The sequence below is a fragment of the Ursus maritimus genome, unplaced genomic scaffold, assembly GCF_017311325.1.
Source record: "Ursus maritimus isolate PB19 unplaced genomic scaffold, ASM1731132v1 scaffold_53, whole genome shotgun sequence".
Taxonomy (NCBI): domain Eukaryota; kingdom Metazoa; phylum Chordata; class Mammalia; order Carnivora; family Ursidae; genus Ursus; species Ursus maritimus.
This window is the reverse complement of record NW_024426697.1, coordinates 86,574-88,945: the sequence shown is the minus strand read 5'-3', so window position 1 is coordinate 88,945 and position 2,372 is coordinate 86,574. Positions and strand designations below refer to the sequence as shown.

General features: G+C 35.5%; 1 protein-coding gene across 1 annotated transcript; it reads right to left on the bottom strand.

The window, feature by feature from the left end:
• Window positions 1-1,048: 1,048 nt before the first annotated feature.
• On the bottom strand, window positions 1,049-2,014 carry LOC103656570 (olfactory receptor 6C2-like). Its single transcript, XM_008683986.2, has one exon. It carries the CDS (start codon window positions 2,012-2,014, stop codon window positions 1,049-1,051), a length of 966 nt encoding a protein of 321 aa, XP_008682208.2.
• Between the last annotated feature and the right edge of the window lie 358 nt (window positions 2,015-2,372).

Here is a 2,372-nt window from a genome sequence, read left to right as displayed (position 1 = left end):
CAGACTACTTGGCCTCTATTATCTCTGTTGAACTCTCAGCCTTATCACTGGTAAACCTGCAAGTGTTCAGTCAATTCCTCAGCCAAGGCATAAATGGGGAGCTTCTGCCCAGATCCCAGCTCAATATAGCACTGACCTGAGGATGCTAACCAGTTCAGCAGACTTGATCTTTGCCAACTCAACCTGGAGGGACAGCCATGTTGAGCTTAGTCTCTATCTCATACTGTGGACTGACCTAGTGCTAACTGTGACACATTTATTGACGTTTCCTATTACAGAGAGAGACGGTTTTGAGCTTCTTGATGTCAAGTTTCTTCATAAAATTCATTCAGTTTTATGACGATTAACGGAGAAAGCATGGGCTCAAATTAGTTACTCTGACAGGGTTGGAAGCAAAAGTCCTCTTATTTTTAATCTTGTCTCATGTTTTGTTGTTGTGTGTGCATGCATGTATGAGTGCTTGCATGTTACTGTCAAGCAGATGTGGTCTAAATTATTCTCTTGTTTCTTGAAAAAAATCTAAATATTCTGGTTTCCTTATATCTTTTGTATATCATATCTGTTTCCAGATTCCTGGTATTTATTTTCTTACTTCGGTTATGTTTTAATTTTACTTAATATGCCCATTTTGAGTTTACATTAAAGCTTATCTTATTAATACATTAAAACAAAGATGATATATTTCTTCCTATATTTCAAATGTTTCTTTTGGCATATTTACATATGTAAATTAAAGGAGTTTAGAAAAAGTATTGATTCAAAAAATTTCCCAGGACTCATAGACACTATATTTAATATGTTACATAATTTCTTTTTGAATACTAATAGAAAACATTAGTGAGAGATGAGAGAAGATTTTATTTCTTGGAAACAAATTCTCATGTTCCTTTATTGGAGGAAACAGTTTGGACTGAGATTAAAGAGAGAAAGAAATTATTTATTCTGAGTAGGTTCACAAATCATATTTAAAAGATTCTGAGGTTAGTTAACCTTACCGGACTAGTTAGGACTTCCAGAAAAAAAAATTGCATGGAACAAATAATTGCTTTCATTGATTTTTCAAATTCCACGTGCTCTTATTGTGTAAGATAAGTGCAATTTTTTTGATTGTGCCACTGAAAGCTTGTTTCACTTGCTTGTTCCTCAAAGTATAAATGAAAGGGTTCAACAAAGGGGCGACAGACGTAGTGAGGACTGATACCCCTTTATTGATATCCACTTCTTCTTTGGCTGAAGGCTTGAGATAGATGAAAATACAGCTGCCATATGTGATGGAAACAACAATCATGTGAGAAGAACAGGTAGAGAAAGCTTTCCTTCTTTGAGAAGCAGAAGGGAATCTTAGAATTGTCCTGATGATATATGTGTAGGAAAGAATGACACCTATCAGTGTAATAATGAATGTCAGTACTGCACAGATTATAACCATCTGTTCTATAAACCAAGTATCTGAGCATGAAATCTTAAAAATAGGAGATGCATCACAGCCAAAATGATCAATGGCATTGGAGTCACAGAATTCCAGCCGGAGGCCCATACCAAGGGGTGTGATGATGATCATCAGCCCAGAGATCCAGGAGCAGAGGACGAGGATGGTACAGACTCTGGTGTTCATGATGGCCATGTAATGCAGGGGTTTGCAGATGGCCACATAGCGGTCATAGGACATGGCTGCCAGGAGAAAAAATTCTGTGGTCCCAAAAAGCCCAATAAAAAATATTTGACTGGCACAAGCATTATAAGTAATGGTTTTGTCTCCAGTTGATATACTGTACAGGAATCTGGGAATACACACTGTTGTGAATGAGATTTCTAAGAAGGAGAAGTTTCGAAGAAAAAAATACATGGGTGTTTTAAGATGAGAATCCATGAATGTCAGAATGATAATGGTCAGATTTCCAATAATGCTCAGCACATAGGTGAGAAATAAGAAGATAAAAAGAAGAACTTGCAGCTGTGGGTCCTCTGTAAGTCCCAATAAGATGAATGTTGTTATTGCTGTGTGATTTCTCATTGCTACTTTTGACATTTTTGGCACTCTAAATGTAAAAAGTCAAAAGAAAGTATCTAAACAGAAGAAAGGAAATAATAAGGCAAAAATGAATGAAACAGAAAACACTAAAGCAAGAGAGAAGTTCAAAAGAATCAGGAGCTGACTCTTAGAAAGGATAAATAGCATTGATAAAACTGTTGTGAGACTGATCTGGAAAAAAGAAAAAACAAGATTTATCAGGAATAAGAGCAGTAACATCATTAGAGATTGTACGGATATTAAGAAGATAAAAATGAAATATTTTGAAAACATCTGCAGAATAGATTTAGTAGCATAAATGAAATGAGCTAATTCTTTGAAAGATATAATTTTCCAAAGC

Coding starts and splice junctions, on each gene's coding strand:
- LOC103656570 (XM_008683986.2), bottom strand. CDS start 2,014: ATGAGAAATCACACAGCAATAACAACATTCATCTTATTGGGACTTACA.